Raw genomic sequence first — 20241 nt, 5'->3', positions numbered from 1 at the left:
GTAATGTAGGCCACCTTGGGACTGAAATTACACATCTAATCCCAGTCTAGCAGGTTTCTGTGAGCATCACTCAGATACACATTAAACATATGATCATCAGAGCCAGCATACTACCGTAGATGGACATATCCAGGGTGACTAGCAAATGCAAAAATTTAAAATATGAATGTGAAAAAAGTAGAATAAAACTATTCAAGTAACAATGTGTATTATATTCAGTAATTGATCATGTGCCAGCCTCAGTACCATAAAAAGCAGACCTGGATGAAATATGTAATTGTTTTGGGCTCAAATACTTTTCTATGCTTCACTGAGCTTGTCTGGGGTAATGGAACCTCAATGAGTGCAAACCTCACGCACACACACAAAAACAAATACGCACATGCAATGAGGCAGGAGACACACACACTCGCCTCGCTTTCCGTCTGAATCTAAAGTGTATCGCATGTGGCCCTATCATACTGCACCATGTCCTGTGTAATCTATCTCTGTCTCTCTCCCTCTCTATGGCATGAGTGCAGATGACAACTGCACCACATTGACAACATGGGACTACAGTTCCACACACCGATCCAGACAAAAAAGACCACAGACAGATTTCTGTCTTGCAGAGACACTGCCCCCTGGTGGCAGTGTAGAAAGGGTGACCTGAATTGGTCTGAATGGGTCAAATGCACACATTGCCAGGCATTTTGAGGCATGTTTCCATATGAGTGTATTGTGTGTGTGTGTGTGTGTGTGTGTGTGTGTGTGTGTGTGTGTGTGTGTTGCATATTAGTGTATAGTGAGCATGCATATCAGTGTATACTGTGTGTGTATGTGCACGTATGTGTGTGTGTGTGTGTGTGTGTGTGTGTGCATGTGTGCGCACACAGATAAGTGTACCTGGCTCATCGGTGTCTCTGGGTCTCTCCTGATATTGCCTGACCAGGATTGGAACAGGTCCATGGGCAGGAACTGTTGAGTCAGAGGGCTAGTGAGAGCAGGAGAATGATAAAGCATCAGCATACACATGGGTCACTTGCAAACAGCACTCTGTTCTCAACTAATGTCCAACACAGTGTTCTCAAAAGGCTAGTTCTTGCTAAAATCTGGAACGGGCGGTCTGCTCCCAACTGTCCACTTATCTTCTCCAGAACAATCTCCATGACCCCAACCAGTCTGGCTTCAAGAGTGGCCACTCCATTGAAACCGCCCTGCTCGCGGTCACTGAGGCACTCCACTCTGCTAAAGCAAAATCCCTCTCCTCTTCCTCGACCTGTCGGCCACCTTCGATACAGTCAACCATGAGATTCTGCTCTCATCGCTGTCTGGGATGGGTGTCACAGGTTCTGCACTCGCTTGGTTTTCCTCCTACCTCTCTGGTCGCTCCTACCAGGTGACTTGGAGGGGCTCAGTCTCCGACCCTCAACCCCTACGAACTGGAGTCCCGCAGGGCTCGGTTCTTGGGCCTCTCCTCTTCTCGCTATACACCATGTCTCTTGGTTCTGTTATCTCTTCCCACGGCTTTTCTTATCATTCCTACGCTGATGACACCCAACTCTTCATTTCCTTCCCCCCCAACACCCAAATCACCACACGGATCTCTGCCAGCTTGGCTGATATCTCTGCGTGGATGACTTCCCATCACCTGAAGCTCAACCTTGCCAAAACTGAGCTTCTCTACATCCCTGCTAAATCCTCTTCGTCAATCGACCTCTCATTGACTGTTGAGGACTTTGTAGTTTCCTCCTCCCGTACGGCAAAGAATCTTGGGGTGACTCTTGATAACTGCCTCACCCTGGCTCTGCAAGTATCCTCCACTGCCAGAACCTGCAGGTTCTTTCTGTATAATATACGCCGTATCCGTCATCTCCTGACTGAGAAAGCCACCCAGCTCCTAGTCCAGGCACTCGTCATTTCCCGCCTGGATTACTGCAACTCCCTCCTAGCCGGTCTCCCAGCGTGTGCCATCAAGCCCCTCCAGCTGGTCCAGAATGCTGCAGCCCGCCTGATCACCAGTCAGCCCAGGTCGGCTCATGTCACCCCACTTCTCATTGGCCTCCACTGGCTTCCTATTGCCGCACGCATCCGATTCAAGGCCCTAGCAGTGTAGGCTGCTAAGGGGACTGCCCCACCTTACATACAATCCCTGATCACTCCCTACTCCCCAGCTAGACCACTCCGGTCTGCCAGCTCTGGTCGCCTTACGGTTCCCTCTCTACGTGCACCTGGCGGTCGAGCTGCACGTTCACGCCTGTTTTCCGTTCTGGTTCTTCAGTGGTGGAATGACTTGCCTACTACTGTCAGAACAGCAGAATCCCTCCCCCTATTTCGACGCAGACTCAAAACCCACCTTTTCAAACTCTACCTTAGTCCTCCCTCCTGATTTCCCCTGCCCCTCCTTTCTGATATCCCTATCCTTGTCCAACACACTGTTCTCAACAGGCTAATGCTAATGAAGAACTCACTGTTCTCAATAGGCTAATGCTAATGTCCAACACACTGTTCTCAATAGGCTAATGCTAATGTCCAACACACTGTTCTCAACAGGCTAATGCTAATGTCCAACACACTTCTCAAAAGGCTAAAGCTAATGTCCAACACACTGTTCTCAACAGGCTAATGCTAATGTCCAACACATTGTTCTCAACAGGCTAATGCTAATGTCCAACACACTGTTCTCAACAGGCTAATGCTAATGTCCAACACATTGTTCTCAACAGGCTAATGCTAATGACGAACTCACTGTTCCCAATAGGCTAATGCTAATGTCCAACACACTGTTCTCAACAGGCTAATGCTAATGTCCAACACACTGTTCTCAACAGGCTAATGCTAATGTCCAACACACTGTTCTCAAAAGGCTAATGCTAATGTCCAACACACTGTTCTCAACAGGCTAATGCTAATGACGAACTCACTATTCTCAATAGGCTAATGCTAATGTCCAACACATTGTTCTCAACAGGCTAATGCTAATGTCCAACACATTGTTCTCAACAGGCTAATGCTAATGTCCAACACACTGTTCTCAACAGGCTAATGCTAATGTCCAACACACTGTTCTCAACAGGCTAATGCTAATGACGAACTCACTGTTCTCAACAGGCTAATGCTAATGTCCTACACACTGTTCTCAACAGGCTAATGCCAATGCCCAACACAGTGTTTTCAACAGGTGAACAGTAACAAACACTGTTCTCATTCCTCTCCTGACAGGTTATGACTAACATTCAACACACTGTTCTTATTCCTCCACTAACAGGCTAACACTACTGTCCAACACGTCCTCAAACAGGCCAATGCTAACATTCATCACAATTCTTTCATTCATCTCCGCTACAGTGAATACCCAATACACTGTATTCCTCCATCTGCTAACAGGCTAATGGTAACATCTCATTCCTCTCAGAATACCAGCTAATGACTGCTCCATGTGTGTGAACACTGAAGCAGAGAGGCCACTTGGCCATCCTGGTTACTGAAAATGAAACACAAAGAGAAACCACCAAAGAGAAAGGCTGTCCAGTGCAGCAATTAGTATGTGTAGAAATGGGACACAAGTAGCTCTCCTTTATCAGTGTCAGCACACACAGACCATGGCAGCCATGTTCTAGCATTTCCAGGTTGGAATGGAACATGCTGGTCAGGCATTAAAGTGACAAGAGCCGAGGGGCAGGGAAAACACTGCCCAGTTGCACTGACAGCAGTGCCCAGTGAAAAAACCCCATTAACCCCATATAATGACATTCCTGAGCACTGGCATGCTCACCTGTTCTTCAACGTCGCAGGCCACAGGTTGGGTGTGTGGCGATGCCTCCAGCTCCATCAGGTTGACTGGATTCTCACTGGCCTGGACATTGTCAAGCATCATTCCTGTCCGTGAAAACATACCACAATTTTAAAAAGAACACACCTCACAATGCAGTATCGAAAACAAGCAGCTTATCTGCCTGCTTCACCGTCAACAGTGAAAGTCATATGCATATAACACATGTATTCAGATACAATTTAGTTTTCCCAGGAGATCTCTCATCCAAGTACTAACCAAGCCCACACCCGCTTAGCTTCAGCATTTTGGAGCAGGGTTCATGGCTCCTGGCTTAAATACTTGCACTCAAATGTTGAGTAGACCATTTAATTGGAGGAGTCAATGGTACCATAAATCAACACAATCCATCCATCCATCCATTATCTTAACCCGCTTATCCTGAACAGGGTCGCAAGGGGGCTGGAGCCTATCCCAACATACATTGGGCGAAAGGCAGGAATACACCCTGGACAGGTCGCCAGTCCATCGCAGGGCGCACACAGCATTCACTCACACAGACTCTCCAATCAGCCTAACCTGCATGTCTTTGGACCGTGGAAGGAAACCGGAGTACCCGGAGGAAACCCACGCAGACACGGGGAGAACATGCAAACTCCGCACAGAGAGGCCCCGGCCGACGGGGATTCGAACCCAGGACCTCCTTGCTGTGAGGCAGCAGTGCTACCCACTGCACCATCCGTGCCGCCTTAAATCAACACAATGACAGTGGAAAATCATCTGTCTAACTCAGCATTTATGTGCCAGAAGTGTGAACAACCACAGAAGAAGACATTTGGCCGTAAAATTGTGTAACTGACAGCGATTTCAGTTCAGCGCTGTAGGAATGCTCAGATAACTCAGGCCAAACCCCCCTAGTGGAACCCATATCTTCATAAGGGGTCAATTATTTGGTCCCCTAGGAAAACATACAAACAGCACCCTCTGGTGTGTGACTAAGCTGGCAACAAACAAGCTAACGTCGGAACCGCGTTCGTTCTGGGACTCAAATCACAGGCTTTCAATGGAGCAGGTTTCTAAACCTCTGTCTTGTTCAGACCATCAGGCCTCCGTGTGCCTTCACTTCCAGCTGACGCATTAGATCTCCCCCTAGAACTGCAACTCTGATCAGTGGCATGATACATCACTTTGACGGACAGTGTAGGAAACACGCCAGAACAGACCAGGGCTGGGACACGCATTAAGGAGGGGAGGTAAACAGCATTCGATTTGTTCCACTGGCATAATCCTGTGACTTAGCTACAGAAAGTCAGTAGTAACTCCACAGGGTCAAAACAGGCGACCTGATCAATGCTCTCATTTAAACCGGCCCAGCGATGAACAGTGCGCGTCTGTGGCTGCCCGGGCTGGGATCCGCGGGGTGCCAGGTGCAAACATCCTGCAGCGCTGGAGAGCTCTGTGCCGCGAGATACGCTTCCCTTCTCCGGCTGAGCCTCTGGAACGCGCGTACAAATCCCCAGTGTTCCCGGGGTGGGAGACAGAACAGTGCTGAATGACTGGAACTGTTCAGTGATGCATTATCAATGCAGCTCAGCCCCTCTGCAGCCTCAGGGCAGATGAGCTGCATCCACAGGGATGGGCCTAGGCTGTCCTCGGCAGAAACATCTTGTGGGAAAGGCAGGTTGCAGCAGAAAGCGGCCTCGGTGGTGTAGCGGGGGTGCTGCTTCTAGTCCAAAGATCCTGATGTTGTCATCTTTCAGGTAACTGGGACAGCACAGATTCTGCAAGTGACCCTTGCGCCCAGGCAAAACTCTAATCACAAACTTCCTAATGATTACTTGCTCTACAAGTGATTGCCTGCTCTTTACCAGGTTGCCACAGGAAATTAAGCTGAACTTTGTGGTTAAATAAACATTGTATGAATTTTGATTTGGAACAGGAAGTGGTATTCGGGGTAAGAGTCACAACCACATTTTACAGAGGCGGTCCACGCACGCGCACACACACACAGACACACAAACACAGGCTCACTTGTCTCCAAAAGTAAAGCACGGCATTGGATCTAAAGAAACAAAGCTGCCATTAAACTCCAGTCCCAGCCATAAAACGCCCCCAGCGCCGGCCCGTGTGTGCCTGCGGCTTTCCGACTCCGGCAGCTCCGGTCTCCCAGCAACGGCGCGGAGGGGGGCGGGATTTGAGTGCGGGAGCACAGGGTAAATATTGGTTTAGGCGCACACAGGAAGAGTGGAGTTCTCTGCCTGTCTGAAGAGGATTCATTACAAAGAAACGCTGTCTAAGCACTTTCAGGCACTCTGGAGAGGTATAAACAAATCATCGGTTAGTGGAAAATTAAGGTCTTCTTCAGAAGTATGTTCCATTCTCAGAGTGCTTTTACGTTCATGCATCCTTACATGAGACGAAGTCTGAGGCTGGATGTTGCCCTACCTCTAGTTAATCACCAACTCTAGAAACAGGCTATTGGCTGTATAGAGGATTATTTGATCCTCCCGTCCAAATGTGACACACCATATTTTTAAGGCCTGACACACTGATTGACACACTGACAATCACCACTCTCCAGCTCAGTTTTTAACAGGTCAGCTCAGAGTGCCAGAAGAGCAGTAGCTGAGGAAGGAACTCCTGAATACATGCACTTGTCCACAGCAAATCTTCAATGGTTTTATTATACTTTTGTAATAATAATAATAATAATAACATATAACAATGAAGGAGTTCAGCAGTGCCTGGCGAACAGGACACAAACTGGAATGCACAAAGGCAGTAGCAGGCTTGAGTTTCCCTGCTTTCTCTGATTCTTCCTTATTTCCAGACCTTGAGGAGGAGAGGATGCTGGGTAGAGACCCAGCCCCCCGCACTCCTGCCAGACATGATGCAGAATCCAGCCTGGTCGGTTCCCATGGCAACGTGGGAGAGCTGGAGCAGTAGAAACAGCCTGAGCCCCGACTTACACCCCACCCCACCCCTGCTCTGAGCTCAAAGCAGACTGCAACCAGCAAGAGTCTGACTGCAAAAGCAAGGACTCCTAAACCTACAGTGCAGGGTTCAGATGGACACAACAAGTGCAGACCAATCACTGCTCGATGTTGCCTTGGGGTCAGCTCCATAGACTTCCAAACAGAATTTATCCCTGCTACGCAACATTTTCAGAACCTTTTTTGAAAAATTCCACAAAGGCTTTGTGGTCAAATTCAAGCTTAATTTACATTTCATTATTTATCATTTCCCTGAAGATGATAGCAGCTGCTTGCTGCACTTATAAGCTTGCACACACAAGAGTATTTTGTAATTCAGTTCTGAAAATAGCACAAGGGCTGGGTCTACTGGTAAGATGCAGCTCTTATGAATACTGACACAATGTGAAAATAACAGAAAACAACACAATTTTATTTTGCCTTTTGAAGCAGACAAAAACCTTACTCTGCTTTTAGATGAAGAGATACACAATGTAAGATGGCATTCACAAAGATAATACCATGGCATGGATCAGTGTGGACCAGAGTGGAATAGTGTGGATCAGAGTGGATCAGAGTGGAATGGTCTGGATCAGTGTGGATCAGAGTGGAATAGTGTGGATCAGAGAGGATCAGAGAGGATCAGAGTGGAATGGTGTGGATCAGAGTGGAATAGTGTCGATCAGAGTGGATCAGAGTGGAATGGTGTGGATCAGTGTGGAATGGTGTGGCTCAGTGTGGAATGGTCTGGATCAGTGTGGAATGGTGTGGATCAGTGTTGAATGATGTGGATCGGTGTGGATCAGAGTGGAATAGTGTGGATCAGACTGGATCAGAGTGGAATGGTGTGGATCAGAGTGGATCAGACTGGATCAGAGTGGAATGGTGTGGATCAGTGTGGAATGGTGTGGATCAGTGTTGAATGATGTGGATCGGTGTGGAATGGTGTGGATCAGAGTGGATCAGTGTTGAATGGTATGGATCAGTGTGGATCAGAGTGGAATAGTGTGGATCAGAGTGGATCAGACTGGATCAGAGTGGAATGGTGTGGATCAGTGTTGAATGATGTGGATCGGTGTGGAATGGTGTGGATCAGAGTGGATCAGTGTTGAATAGTATGGATCAGTGTGGACCAGAGTGGAATAGTGTGGATCAGAGTGGAATGGTGTGGATCAGTGTGGATCAGAGTGGAATAGTGTCGATCGGAGTGGAATGGTGTGGATCAGCGTGGAATGCCGTGGATCAGCGTGGAATGGCGTGGATCAGCGTGGATCAGCGTGGAATGGCGTGGATCAGCGTGGAATGGCGTGGATCAGTGCGGGGCAGTGCGGATACCTGCTGATAAAGACAGCTGTCCTGGAGACAACTGGCCTCCCTGGTTGTGCAATGGTCCTGGTGCCAGTTGGCCGTAAGTGGGTTGGTCCAGCAGGAGGGAGTGTCCGGTCATCAAGCGTTCCCCTATGGCGGTCAGCCGAGGCCTCTGGCCCTCGCTGAGTTCACCTGCACTGCTCTCCTCTTCACAGGAGCCCTGCACACACAGTGGAGGTAACGCTGACACAAACCAGACCTGGGGCAAATACCTCATTGTTTTGTATTCAAATACTGTTCTATGCTTTACTGAGCTTGTCTGGTGTATTGGAGCCATAAACAGTAGAAATAATATAGAGCCTGTTACGTCACCCAGTGACTCTCCAAGGCCTTGTGAAAAGTGTTTTGAAACTGCAGAACTGAAGTTTACTAGCATTTGTACAGTTTGGAGCCAGAGACTGAGCCGTAGGGAAGCCGATCCACCTACTGCTCTGAGCGTGTATTACACTGGACCAATCAGAGACGGATCTCTTTAGGAACGACTGTATTGTCCTAATAACATTATAATTTAAAGAAAATCGACACATGGGGAGACATTAGATGAAGAAAAAGTGATTGTGAGACTTGACTTGGAAATGTAGTAAAGTGACTTGACTACAACACTGGGGGACATGCAGAGCAACTTAGATAATTGCATATGTACAGGGTGGAGTCATCCTCATAACTGATAGGAGCAGACAATAGATAATCTAACAGAAATTTAGAGGTGATAGTAGGTACAAAACCGAAATCAAGAATGAAGCAAATGGGTTAGTGGACATTAGTTTAGATTTCGCAAAGGTACATTGGGTAAAGCAACTTTCATCTTGAAAGTATTATAAAACAAACATGCTCAGTCACAGATATTTTTACAAATCATATTAGACCACAGTTTTCTGCGCTCATTGCTATCACATGGTATGGTATGTAGGGGAGGGTATGGTATTTTGTGTGTAAAGGATTGTATAGTATGCCTTTAAGTGAGCCAAGGTAGTCTGCATGGACTTAAGATGTATACAATAGTACAATAGTACCATGAACCTTCACCAATCACTGTATGTTTGATCCTTAGCTCAATATAAAGCCAGCAATCAGTACACAGACAGCAGAACAATGAAAGGGCATCAAGCCAAGAACTTGCAATGTTTCTATTTCTTGATCTGTGGTGCCCTCTGTTGGTGAACTGTGGTACTGAAATGAAAAAAGAGTAGGTCTAAGCCTACAATGATTTTTAATTACGAGAGCAAGGCATTATGATGCTTTTTAGATTTTTGACAACCTCAAGCCCCTGCCTGTTTGACATGCCACCCACAAAATACCCTTGTGGATGATCTATTATCGTGTTTACTATCATTGTCATCATGATATATCACTAAAAAGAGGGTAATGCAGGAACACCTCGCCTCTATGATTGGCCGCTATATACACCTACTAACAGCTTAGCAACCACTTAGCAACACCTCAGCAACCACCTAGCAACCACCTACAGACGCCTTGTACAGCATAGTAACCATCTAGCAACACCTTACCAACAACCAAGCTACCAGTTTGGTAGACCCTAGCAACCACCTAGCAACACCGTAGCTATCATCAAAGACGGCTCAGCAACCACCCAGTAATACCCGAGCAAGCACCTAGCCACACCCTAGCAATCCCCTACTAATTCCCCAGGAACCACCTAGCAACACCTCAGTAGCCACCTAGGAACACCCTAGCAATCACCGAGGAACACCCTAGCAATCACCAAGGAACACCCTAGCAATCACCGAGGAACACCCTAGCAATCACCTAGGAACACCCTAGCAATCACCGAGGAAAACCCTAGCAATCACCGAGGAACACCCTAGCAATCACATTATTACACTTTTGCTGCCATTCTAGCTAGCCAATCTAGTTTTCAGCCAGCCCACAGTTTCTTCAGTTTCTTTCTAATTTTATCTGATATCCTCCTGTGGAAGAATTAATCTTCTACCCAATTTTATGTTCGTGTGCAGGCTTCTGTGACAAACAGAAGGGGCTTCTTTCCAGCCCCAGTTACTACATTTCAAATGATGACATAGAAAATGAAGGGGAAATTGAAGGTAAGCATTCATGGGTTTTGAAATTCAGTGCTTTTTCCCCAGACCTCAGCATCTGCAGTTTTGGGAGGGAAATTGCAAAAAATTGTTCCAAAGGGAAGGGAGGAGCAGTGTGTTTTAAGGAACAAAATCCAACTCAGAGACATCAAATCCAGAAAAAACAAACCCAAACTCAGACATCAAATCCAGAAAAGACTAAACCTAATTAACAACCATGGTAAGAAAGGCCAAACCCCAACCCCAACCCCAACTCAGAGCCATCATCAAATATAGAAAGGCTAATTTGACCATTGTATGTTTTTACACATTCAATGTTATTAACGTTGAATATTAATACACTAGACTTCCAAAGTTGTTAACACAGAGTAGCCATAGGTCCCTACTCTGCAGGAGGTGTACCTATGAGCAGTGGTGACCTCCTAGAGGTAGGGGGCAGAGTTTGAGGGGAGGGTTACCTCGGGGAAGTGGGTGACTTCTTGCAGCGCCACCGTACCCTGGTCCATTTTGGCCAGCAGGGAGAGGAAGGGGTCGCAGTGGTGTGGGACCCGAGGCCTCCTCACCACCTGGCCCTCACTGGGAGGGTCATAATCCTGGAGCAGATCGAAGGGGAGGGGCGGGAATACATACATTTACACCAGCCAACACAGCGATCACTGAGCGCTTCTGAGGAGTGAATCCGTGTGTGAGTGTCTGAGTGTGTGTGTTTATAGTGCAGTCCGTAAGTATTTGAGTTTGTTGGACTGTTTGGAAAAACTGCAGACTGTCAACTTTAATCTCAGGATATTTATATGGATATCGGGTTATACGTGCAGGAATTACATCCATTTTTATGTGGCTTTCAGACTGCTTCAAAAATGATTCAGACCGCTTCAATTAGTACACACTTTATTGTGTTTGTAGATTTAGCTAATCAATCTACACTCAATAACCCATAATTACGAAGTAAAAATCAAAAACTCTCTCATTTACATTTAAGAATTCAGAAGCTTTGCTGCGGCACAAACTGTGGTCAGGTGCACCCTGTTTGCTTTAATTATGCTTGACAAGTGTATAGAACTTGATTAGAGTACACCTGTGGCAAATGTAATTAATTTGACACAGTTTAGAAAGGCACACACCTGTGTATTATAAGGTCCGACAATGCACACTGCATGTAAGGACAATAACCAAGCCATGAAGTCTAAGGAACACTCTGTTGACCTCCGAAAAATTGTGGCAAGGCATAGATCAGATTTTGAACGTTCCCAGGAGCACAGTGGCCTCAATAATTGTAAAATTGAAGAAGTTTGGACTCTTCCTAGAGTTGGCCGTCTGGTCGAACGGAGTCAAGGAGATGACCAAAAACCCAACGATCACTCTAACAGAGCTTTGCAAGTCCTCTGCATTAATGGGAGAACCTGCTGGAAGGATGACCATCTCAGCAGCACTCCATCAATCAGGCCTTTATGGTAGAGTGGCTAGACGGAAGCCACTTCTGAGTAAAACACATATGACAAACTTTCTCCAGAATTTCTCCAGAGGAATTACCATTTTTGTCCATTTCACCATTGCATACGTGTACAAAAGTACTTTGGAATGTTTACCTATGTTTTTGATTATCTCAAACACAATCACCCGAACTATGAGATTCTCTGACCAGTCCAAGTAATGCAGTCGCATGGTAAAGATAACGCCCCTCTCTGTGAGCAATCACCTACAGTATAACTTCTGCTCATCGTACAGCCAGTTATGATTATAGTATTATGGAGTGATGACTGAGTAGCATATTAGCTAATGAAATTAAACATTTCTTGAGACTTTATGCCTAAAAAGGTTGATGTTTTACAATAAAAAAATTATTTTCGGATGACAAAGCATAAATAGAAGAATTTGGAGGGCTCGAAACAAACAGTGAAAATGCATTTAATTCCACTAGAGGCCATTTTCAGTGACGTGACCCCCATATCTGTGAGCAGCCAAATACACTCTCAAAATGTTATGAGTCTGAATGCTTAGAAATAAGGGGCAGGTCTGCTTTTGAATAATAAATGGTATGTGAAATTGTTGGATGCAGTGTTTCCATTCTTCAGTGAAGGTGGTGGCTGGCTGGGCAAGAGGGGGTGGTGAACTGGCGACCAAAATTAACTCATTTGAAAAGTTGAATTTGCCTACCGTAACTAACCGCTAGTCTACTGATGAATGTTGAGAAACAGACATGCAAAAGTCATGGTTTTGGAGTAGCATGAGAACTATTACCTTAGTAACGAGCAAAATTTTAGAGAAGTTATATACTGGTATTTCATGGAGTTAAGATTAATCATTTGCATTCACCTCAATGTTGCTCCAATTTGATAACGATTGAATGACAAACTGCGCAATGTCATTTTAAACCTGCAAATGCCAGCAAATCGACGTCACCTTGCAATGCAGTCAGATTCTTTTTTATTTTTAATCAATTTTCATTTTTCAATCTAACATTAACTATAAACCACTTTGGGAAACACTGGCATATGAGTGACTTCTTGTTTGGGGTTGAGTATTTGACAAAAACCTAAATCAAAAAATAAATCTATAAATTAGCATGCCAGATCTTATTATTGCAATTATTTTACTTTTTTTTTTTGGATCTGCTGCTGCCAGATGATATTGTGATCAAATTTGAAAGGGATTTACCCCTCCATTGTGCTTCTAAGCCCACCACACAGAGCCATCAGCAACTGTATTCACTCAAAAACAAAAAAATATGTGCTTGAGCATCTATAACTTTGTTTTCGTAATATTTTGAGCTATTAGGAAAACAAACCCCCAAGGGAGTTCAGAAGAGACCAGGATCATGCCAGTAGTCAAAAGGGTTCAAGAGTAGTAACCATTTTATTTTGGGCATCCTTGTTAAAAAAGGGGTAAAACGTAAGGGGTTAAAGGACTCTTTGAGCACTATGGGCCAGAATTACTAAGCTTTTTGCAACAATTTTTAGGCGCACACGGCGCATCCTGCCCAGGAAACATACGTTGTCAAATTGGCAGATAAATAAGCATAAAAACAGAGCTAGACCTATGGTCTATGATGGAGACATAGACCAAACAATGGGCTTATCAAACCAAAATGTTTGGAACATCAGTAAGAACAAAGAGAGCACTGGAGTATGTGTGGGATCATTGCCTTGCTGTGGGATGAAGCACTGTCCAATGAGTTTGGATGCATTTCATTGAACTTGAGCTGATACATACAACATACGGAGAATCCGCCCCTTTCTCACCCCCTACTCGACCCAGCTCCTGGTCCAAGCGATGGTTCTATCCCTCCTGGACTACTGCAATTCCCTCTTGGCTGGCCTCCCAGCGTCCGCCATCAGACCCCTCTAACTTATCCAGAATGCAGCAGCTCGTCTGGTCTTCAACCTTCCCAAATACTCACACGTCACCCCCCTGCTTACTTCCCTCCACTGGCTGCCTGTCATGGCTTGCATCAAATTCAAAACATTGGTGCTAGCCTTCCAAGCAGTTAAGGGGTCTTCCCCAGCTTATCTACAAAAAATCATCAGACCCTACACCCCTGCCAGACCTCTTCGGTCAGCCTCCACAGGCCGCTTGGCACCTCCCCCTCTCCGAACCTCCACCTCACGCTTACGACTACTGTCTGTTCTGGCTCCACGGTGGTGGAACGAACTCCCCGTTGAGGTCAGAACTGTAGAATCTCTCCCCACCTTCAAGCGCAAGCTGAAGACACACCTCTTCAAGCAGCACCTCTCCCCATCCCTCCCTACCTCCCTGTGAACCTTAATTGTTGTCTCTGTGACTTGCTTTGTGTATTGGTATTTTTAGTTGGCTAGGTAAGCAGTGTTTGGATAGTTAAGTTTGGTCACTTTTGCTCTGTTGTTTGTTTCTTTGTTCAAAAATAAATAAATAAAAATAAAATTATTAAAAAATTGGCCCTCGTCCTTATCTTTGTTGTACAGGTAGCAGTTGAAATTGTACTTCCCTCTAGGGTCTTTCAGCGAACTTATCCCTGGTTATGGGTATGCACTTTGTTGTACGTCGGATAAGAGCATCTGCCAAATGCCAATAATGTAATGTAATGTAATGATAAAATGCTTCTATACATTTCAGAATTTATTCTGCTGCTGCTATCAGCAGTTACATCATCAATGAAGGCAAGTGAGCCAGTACCTGTGGCAGCCATACATGCCCAAACAAAACAACCCCATATTTCACAGATGAGGGAGGTTGCTTTGGCTCTTGCGCAGTTCCTTCTAGCCTGCACACTTTGCTCTTGCCATCACTCTGATACAAGTCAATCTCGGTCTCCCCTGTCCACAAGACCTTTTTCCATAACTCTGCTGCTACTTCTTAGTAAGCTGTAACCTGGCTATCCTTTTTTTGTGGCAAACTCGTGGTTTGTATCTCGCAGTATCTGTAGTACTGTCTGAGTCACTGATGTGCCCCCTGAAGAGTGTCTCCGATCAGATGGATCCTTTCCCATTCTTCATCAACTGGAGATATCTTCCATGGCGTACCATGTTCATTCAATTTGGGAAGCATATTGTTTGGCGTATGTTTCAGACTGTTTTTTTTCCTCTTATTTCTCAGCCTCATAATGACTTTTTTGACTGTGAGTGGCACATCACTGATCCTCATGATGACAAACACCAATAGCAGTCTCAAAAGGTAATCAAAAATCTAGAATCAAGACTTGAGTATTATTATACCTGCTCTATGGAACCAATTTAATACACCTGACTAATGAGAAACAGCTGAGAAGCCAACTGTCCAATTACATTTGGTCCGGGACTATGTATAAATAGGGATGTAATTCCTACACAGATCACCCGATATGACTGTAAATAACCTCAAATTAAAAAGGTACAGTCTGCACTTTAACTTCAGATTAATTGTTTCATTTCAAATCTTATACTAATGTGCTGGAGTACAGAGGCAAAATAACAGAAGTTGTATTACTGTCTAAATACTTACGGACTGCCCTGTACATGTTTGTGTGCGTAAGTGTGTGTGAATAGAGGATGTGTGTGAGTTCTCACAATGTCCAGGACTCCATGCAAGGAACTGGAGAGGCTTGTGTTGAAGGCAGCTAAACTCAGTCCTTCCTCTGCCATAACTGTGGAAACAGGAGAGAAACATCTTAAATAAGGCTTTATTTCACCCACTGAACGGAGTATTTTATTTATATAGCACCTTTCACAGACAGTCACAAAGTGCTTCACAGGATCAAAAATAAATAAATAAAGAAGTAATAACAATAATAATACATAAAAGAGCAGTCAATAAAACCAACAAATCACAAATAAAGGAACATGAAATAAATGGAAATACAGTCACAAAAACGGCTAGATGAATGCCTGTCTGAAAAGATGTGACTTTAGCTGCTTTTTAAAAATTTCCACAGACGCCACAGCTCTTAAGTCCGGTGGAAGAGAATTCCACAATTTAGGTGCCACCGATTCGAAGGCTCGGTCACCCTTAGTTTTAAGCCTAGTGCGAGGGACAACCAGTAAGCCTGCTGGCAACATATGGGTGGAGGAGATCACGAAGGTAAGCAGGTGCCTGACCATGGAGGGCTCTATATGTGATGACAAGAACCTTGAACTGGATCCTGAAACTGACAGGTAGCCAGTGTAAGGAGACCAAGATTGGAGTGATATGACATGACCTCCTGGACCTGGTCAGCAGCCTTATAGAACACATTACAAAGGCACAATGCTATAAGCAAGATACATATATGTCCAGATATGAAATTTCTAAATCTTTTAGCCTAATTGTCAACCTTAAGGCAACATTAGCCTAACAAGTTTGATCCTCTGATAAAGGTCCACCAATGTTCCTGGTCAGTTACTACTTCTACATCATGGCCTTGCGTGTGCATGGCCTACATGCAGGGTTACATGCAGGGCTACCTCTTGCTGCTGCCATGGGTCCAGTGCTGATGAGGAGCTCCCCCTCTGAGATATGCCTGTTGGCTGCGTCCGTCTCTGTGACGGACAGACTCGAGCTGCTGCCCTCACTGGAGAGAGAGGAGGCAGGGGGTGGGGTCTCTGGCAAAAGGGGAGGGGTCGGTGTGTGTCGGGGTGGGGACTGCTTTGGAAGAACAGGTGGCGATACAGACACTAGACTGACTGGCTCCTCCTCCTTGGCAACAGACATCAACCTGTGGGTGGAGACACAAGCAAGTGAGTCTTGGAAAATCTAGGCCATAGCAAAGCAATGGTGAGCGGTGCACAGTGTATTTCTTTTTTAAAAATTAAATAATTTATACATCAACTGCCAATATCTGCTCATTAAAAGATATATTTGCGGTAAGTAGGCTCGGTTTGCGGAAAGGAAGCAGGGCAATCCGGGAACCATGCCTTCTGATTAAGTAGGCACACACGGACTACGTTACAAATCACTGTAGGAATTTAACGCTTTTAATCCAAAGCGACTTACAAGTGCATAGGTTCTACCATAAGTCAAAGCATCACATCCAGAACTAGCAAAATACACATGAAATGCTGTTCTAAACATAGTTGTCATCATAAGTGCATTTTTTGGCACAGGGATTGTATGTAAGGTGGGGCAGTCCCCTTAGCGGCCTGAAATGCCAACACTAGGGCCTTGAAACGGATGCGTGCGGCAATAGGAAGCCAGTGGAGAGGAATAGGCAATAGGAAGCCACAGTGCTGAGAGGGTGCTGAGGGTCCTGAGACCCGGGAACCCCTGTCTGAGAGAGAGTGAGCAGTGGTCACGGAGACAGAGCTGAAAAGCTACAGTAGGTTTGATTTATTTTGCCTTTGTTGTTTTGCCTTTATTATTTTTACCCAGAGCCCGTGAGGGGGAAGGGCAAAGAATTTGTGTTTATTTTTAAGCAAACGCTCTCCCTCTCTCTCTTGGATGGCAGTTCCCTGGGTTTACTAATGGGAGAATTACATGAAAATGAGTTGTGCTTCATAAGAGATTGTTGAAAAAAAAAAAAAATGAAAAAAAAAATCGAACATTTATGAAGCCCTTGACACCAGGGAATTTGTGAGATATCCAAAAAATAATGGTCATACTTGAGCAATTCTCTTTGAGTGAAGCGTACACATTTTTCTTGATGTGTACTCTGGATTAACAGCACGTTTGCCAGGCTGTAATATCAATTAAAACAGTAGACAGCAGAGGGGGCTGTTGCTTTAAACATTCCTCATACTCTTCAGTAAATGGAGGAGCCTTTCTTTATGTTTGCCAATATAGAATTCCACACAGAAGTTTGGCCAGCAGTTAAAATGAATAGTCAAGCCTATGCAAATACAAGTGAATTAATTTAAAGTTTTCCCTACAGCAAGAATCCTCTTTTAAAAACAGCTTTTGATACGTGACACCGTAAAAATTGAATTTAAACATCAAATATATCTCAAATTAAAACCAAGCATTTGGCTACGTAAGGACAGCAGAGAAAACAGCCTCACAATTATGGCTTCTATTTGCAATAAATAGATCATCTAATTTGAAATGAAATATTTAAAATAAGCAATGCTTCTACTGAAAGCTTATTATGGTGTTTTAAGCAGTTCTGTCCTGGTTTGGTTTGAGGTTGCATCATTAGTCAAAACTTACACATGCTAATCGAACACTGCACACTTTTTAAAGAAGATAAATAAGATAAATAGATAAATAAGAATATCACAAATAGCTGACACAAATATTAATGGGAAGTTACAAAAGTTGTGGTTACCAGTGGTTGCCTGAAAAACAAAAAACAAGTTTAATGCACTATTGGGACTGGATCAGTAAACTTTATTGGTGGGGTGAAAGTATGATTGAATTCCACTCTCTTGATCTATGAGTGTTATAACTGATAAAATTCAGACTGGTCTGATTACATTTCACTGGTCTATCGGCGTAAAGTGTGACTGGATTACATGTTTAATGAGTGTAGTTTTGACTGAATTCCAGTCCATTTGTCTCCGGGTATTGGGTCTGACTGAATTCCAGTCCACTGGTCTGTGAATGTAAGTTTGTCTGAATTCCACTCCCCTGGTAAGTGAGTGTTACTGTAAGTTTGACTAAATCCTAGTCCCCTGGTCTGTGAGTGCCCATTGGCAGACAGAGACTCACACGGGCTTGTGGAACTGATGTGGGCCCTCACTCTCACAGTGTGGGACCTCCTCTTCCAGGGGGAGCTCTGCACCTCCCCAGGGGTCGACGTGTCGAACCGACTCCGTATTCCAAAGGGTGGGAGGGGCTGTTGGCGTCGCCACTCGAGGTGGAGATGGGACAGGAGTGATGGCGGGAGTGGCCACCGGACTCCGCTCTGCTTCTGAGGTGAATGCAAGGCCACATACATTATATGATTTGAGATCATGAGGCTATAGAGATAACTGCCATTTGATTTGAGATCATGAGGCTACAGGGATAACTGCTATTTCATTTGAGATCATGATGCTACAGGGATAACTGCTGTTTCATTTGAGCTCATGAGGGTACAGGGATAACTGCTATCTCAGATCATGACACTACATGGATAACTGCTATATGATTTGAGATCATGAATCCACAGGGATAATTACTGTTTGATTTGAGATCATGACACTACAGGGATGACTGGTATTTTATTTGAGATCATGACACGACAGGGATAACTGCTATATGATCTGAAATTATGCGGTTACAGGGATAACTGGTGTAAGACTGCAGATATTCAGCTCTGACCTGCAGGGCGTGCGTCTGGGACCTCAGGGGAGATCATGTCCGGGGGCGACTCCATGCTGCAGCCCTGTTCTGAAGGCTCGGGGGTGCTGGGAGGGGAAGGCTCTCTGGCCGGGGGCACGGGGCTCTCCCTGGGACTGGGCCCAGGAGTGGGCACAGGGGTGGGCACCACCGCCGTCTTCAGGGACACACCACACAATAACCCGGTTAGCATGCAGCTCACAGCTCCAAACAGGCCACAAGCATGCATTTATTTTGATGAAAAATACACATGCACACACAGGTACACACCTATGTTGTAGAAAATGCTCTGAGACAAGTTTTAGGTACAGATAAATAAAACAGGAGCACAGAGTAGTGAGAGAGTGAGGGGGTGAGGAGACAAAAGGAGTACTCACAAACACAAGAGCACTTGTAATTGTTTAGAGAAAACCCTATAACCCTAAGATGTAGCCATTTGAAAACATTTTAGAATGTGTATAGAATTATAATGCTTTCTTGCATAAGGCAGTTTGCTAAGCAGTAAATAAACAATAAATAATGTAATGTTGCAATAAATTAGCTAATGTACAGTGAAATAGTCTGTGCTACAGAGGAGCGTATGATAGGGATGAACACAGGGCACTAAGAGCAACACAGGGTAGTGAAGAGGCAGCAGCACAGGGTAGTGAAGAGGCAGCAGCACAGGGTAGTGAAGAGGAGACATGGGCACAGGGTAGTGAAGAGGAGACATGGGCACAGGGTAGTGAAGAGGCAGCAGCACAGGGTAGTGAAGAGGAGACATGGGCACAGGGTAGTGAAGAGGAGACGTGGGCACAGGATAGTGAAGAGGCAGCAGCACAGGGTAGTGAAGAGGAGACATGGGCACAGGGTAGTGAAGAGGAGACATGGGCACAGGGTAGTGAAGAGGCAGCAGCACAGGGTAGTGAAGAGGAGACATGGGCACAGGGTAGTGAAGAGGAGACGTGGGCACAGGGTAGTGAAGAGGCAGCAGCACAGGGTAGTGAAGAGGAGACATGGGCACAGGGTAGTGAAGAGGAGACATGGGCACAGGGTAGTGAGGGTGCTGAGGAGTCAGCTCACCGCTGTGTCCGGGACATCCTGTCCAGGGGGTGTGGGGGGCCCTCTCCGCCCCTCTCTCTGGCCGAGCACAAGTGCTATGGTCTCAGCCAGGGCATCAGTCACATACTGTCTGATCAGGGCCGAGTCGACTGGAACTCCAGCATCCACAAAATACTGCAGGCCCCCTCCACCTGCCGCTTCAACTGTCACCACACAGACCATACAGAATGTTCCAGAACAAACCACACAGTAAGGATCATTCCACAGCAAACTGACCAGGGGTTCACTTGCGTATTCCGAACAGCCCAGTCCAGCAACCCTGACTGCAGTAGCCTGAGAGATCATCATGAGCATGACCAATACATGCCATTTA

The 20241-nt window shown here is 45.4% G+C and overlaps 1 protein-coding gene across 1 annotated transcript in view; it reads right to left on the bottom strand.

Moving 5' to 3' along the window:
• The window catches only part of kiaa0586 (KIAA0586 ortholog), a 207302-nt gene that overhangs the window by 49515 nt on the left and 137546 nt on the right, over positions 1 to 20241 (bottom strand). Inside the window, exons 24-32 of the mRNA XM_061232042.1 lie at positions 19890 to 20071; positions 18810 to 18984; positions 18216 to 18417; positions 16037 to 16287; positions 15164 to 15240; positions 10604 to 10738; positions 8059 to 8251; positions 3755 to 3858; positions 886 to 973 (exon numbers count right to left, since the gene is read on the bottom strand). Of these exons, the coding sequence (XP_061088026.1) occupies positions 886 to 973; positions 3755 to 3858; positions 8059 to 8251; positions 10604 to 10738; positions 15164 to 15240; positions 16037 to 16287; positions 18216 to 18417; positions 18810 to 18984; positions 19890 to 20071 (1407 nt within the window). The remainder of the gene's footprint in view (positions 1 to 885; positions 974 to 3754; positions 3859 to 8058; positions 8252 to 10603; positions 10739 to 15163; positions 15241 to 16036; positions 16288 to 18215; positions 18418 to 18809; positions 18985 to 19889; positions 20072 to 20241) is intronic.

Source organism: Conger conger, chromosome 1, assembly GCF_963514075.1.
Source record: "Conger conger chromosome 1, fConCon1.1, whole genome shotgun sequence".
NCBI lineage: Eukaryota > Metazoa > Chordata > Actinopteri > Anguilliformes > Congridae > Conger > Conger conger.
This window is presented reverse-complemented; position numbering and strand designations above follow the sequence as displayed.